This window comes from Eurytemora carolleeae, unplaced genomic scaffold (genome assembly GCF_000591075.1).
Source record: "Eurytemora carolleeae unplaced genomic scaffold, Eaff_2.0 scaffold87, whole genome shotgun sequence".
NCBI classification, from domain to species: domain Eukaryota; kingdom Metazoa; phylum Arthropoda; class Copepoda; order Calanoida; family Temoridae; genus Eurytemora; species Eurytemora carolleeae.
The window spans coordinates 1-2,901 of record NW_019396127.1 but is presented as its reverse complement, the minus strand read 5'-3'; the positions used below and the strand labels follow the sequence as shown (position 1 = coordinate 2,901).

The following is a 2,901-nucleotide window of genomic DNA, read 5'->3' as shown; positions in this document are numbered from 1 at the left end:
CCCCCCCCCCCCGCCTTAGCCGATATTCTAAAGATATCTAAGTATGGATATATATATTCAAGTTCCCCATGCATACATCATGCTGATTACCAGACAGTGATTGTGCAAATTTTTAAGACGAAAAATATAAAAATTTTATTATCCCACGGGTCGTGCAGAAACTGTGCAGATTTGGCTGTGCAAGGCTGTGCTAAAACGTTGCAAAATTTTAAATGTTGCGGGCCGGGGGTTTGTGGAACAGGATATTTAATGTGTTTTGAGGTTTTTTAATACTTTTTCAATTCCTTCCTAATACTATTACTCTACCAAAATATTATGCAAAAATTTTAAATCGACCAAAAAATGCAAAATTTGTAATAAAAAACTATTTCCGGGGCAATGATTAATGAATTATGTCTTAAGAGTGTCTCTAGAAGTTTGAAATGTTTTAATGCATAATTATTTTAATAATGTGATATTACTGACAAAAGCATTCTGTCCGATTTACGCTTTAAGTGTGTATATTTCTGTCTTTGTTCAATAAATATACATATGAAAAACATATATATATATTCTTGCAAATTCTTTCTATGTCTTTCTCTCTATCTTTCTTTCTGTAGAAATGTCTGTTTGTATGTCCTGTATGTCCGTCTTTTTGTCTGTCTATCTGACAGACGTGTATAATCATTTGTCTAAAGATTTGCAAGTCATTTTTGTGCAAAAATAATTTATTCCAATCTTCGCTGAATTCAAGGTATCAAAACTTCTTTGCATTATAATCAGGGATATTTATTTTCTTGAATTTGAAAAAGTCAGAATTTCAACTTTTTTTGTCACAAAAAAGTATAATTTTTTTAATTTGCTTTGACTTAAATTATCCCTGTTTTCCAAGTTTAAATTGTGTTTTGATTCTATCTGTGCAAGGGTCATGAAAGGTGAAGGTATAATTTTTTAAATAATTTCTCCAGACTTTGAGATATCCGCGAAAATCTTTTCAACGTGGAACCAGTTTTTTAACATTTGTGTATTTGCGATTGTTCTAGATTTAATACTGAGATATATTTACAACTCTAATTAATTTGTCGAACACTGCACGCGCAACTACACTATCTCTAAGCATGTCCAAGAGATGTATACGAGAATAAGCTCAACTATAACCTAGATGTAAAAGTTAGCTTTCAAACAACCCCTCCCTCTACCAATCCACTGCAGTCTCAAAAAACAACCCGCGTTTAAAAAGTAAAAAGATAAATGCCATTAGATTCTATTTTAACAACAGAATTAAAAAATTATAAATAACACTTTAGAGTGCTATAAACAATTCACAATAATATTAAATACCAATAATTGAGACAACTTAGTTTTTAACCTTATCCATGGAGTTTTTCTAATAAAGTTCCTAAGTAATAGTCACAACAACAAATGTAATAAAGATTGCAAGATTCCCCCTTCTCCTTTGTTCCATTAAACTTTTTAAAAAGTAAAATAATTTAAAGGCCTTAAATATACCATTTAAAAAAGTAGTTTTGCCCGGAAGAGTCAAATGTGGTGGCCCGGAAGGGGAAATAGTGGTGGCTCATGGCTGCCGGAAGAGAAAAATAACACAAAGTAGCTGAACACCACTGCCAGGGACAACGAGACTGTACAGTTCTTGTCCTCAGGTCCGTTAATTCTGGAATATAATAAGATCAAGGGACTGTACACTCTACAGTGTACAGTTCTTATCCTCAGGTCCGTTAATTCTAGACATTAAAAGGACTGTACACTGTACAGTTCTTATCCGTCTGTATCACGTGACCAGTATACTATACTGCCATTGGATGAAGTTCTGGTGACGTAATACGGACTATACGGACTATATGAAATAATATTATCAATTTTATTTAATAAAAATGCAAAAAAATATAATAGGAGCAAACCTGAGATTCTAGATCGTTTTTAGATTGGTTGCATATTTGCTGAATATGATCTGTTGAAACCTACTACTTTTATACAAAATTGTATATATATGAATTTCCGTGTAATTTTGACAAAGTTTTATGTCAATTTCTCGAGACAGGAACATCAGATAGATGTCTTATATGTATCGTTCAACGTCTGAGATTCTCAGGTTTCATCCTATACCCACTTTCATTTTTCCTTTAATAATAATAGATAATAGTAATAATAATAATAATAATAAAATTAATAATTAACAATAAATGCAAACCTTTGGTACAGTACATACAGGGGTCTAGCCAGTACACACAAAGGTAGAAAATATGGCAGAACACTCCTAAGAAAAATGAAATTATATGTAACGTTAATTTATTTCTTACAGTGGGACCCATCAAATTTAGCAATAAGAAGACGACATAAACTCAATCTGATGTATATTTGATAAAACTTTAAAATCAACTTATTAAGTACTTTGGTTTGTGAACACTGAACAATTGATGTGTTTCATGTTTATTTGTGTACACTGAACAATTGATGTGTTTCATGTTTATTTGGTTTGTGAACACTGAACAATTGATGTGTTTCATGTTTATTTGGTTTGTGAACACTGAACAATTGATGTGTTTCATCATGTTTATTTGGTTTGTGAACACTGAACAATTGATGTGTTTCATGTTTATTTGACTTCGTCCTATTATATGGGTTCTACTGTATAAAGCTTACTGATCAGGACAAGAACAGCATATTAAAATTTTATTTTTTAAATTTGAATTTAAGAATAAAACAAATTTAGGGTTTATTTGTGTACTTTTTTATATCAGATACCAAACAAAGTACATTTTATTAAAATTTTGAGTAGAATTTCGCGGAAAAAAGAAATAAAAATGAGCAGCTGTCTTTACTGAAAAGAATGTGAGACGTATTTATTACACTGTTAATTACTTTAACTACCCATCCCATTAGTGTCCTTAATGACTGAGGGGG

The 2,901-nt window shown here is 31.2% G+C and overlaps 1 protein-coding gene across 1 annotated transcript in view; it reads right to left on the bottom strand.

Moving 5' to 3' along the window:
- The window catches only part of LOC111695758 (uncharacterized), a gene marked incomplete at its 5' end in the record, with an annotated part of 4,969 nt that extends 2,715 nt beyond the window's left edge, over positions 1-2,254 (bottom strand). The window contains 2 exon segments of the mRNA XM_023465184.1: positions 1,583-1,651; positions 2,189-2,254. Of these exon segments, the coding sequence (XP_023320952.1) occupies positions 1,583-1,651; positions 2,189-2,254 (135 nt within the window).
- Positions 2,255-2,901: the final 647 nt, after the last annotated feature.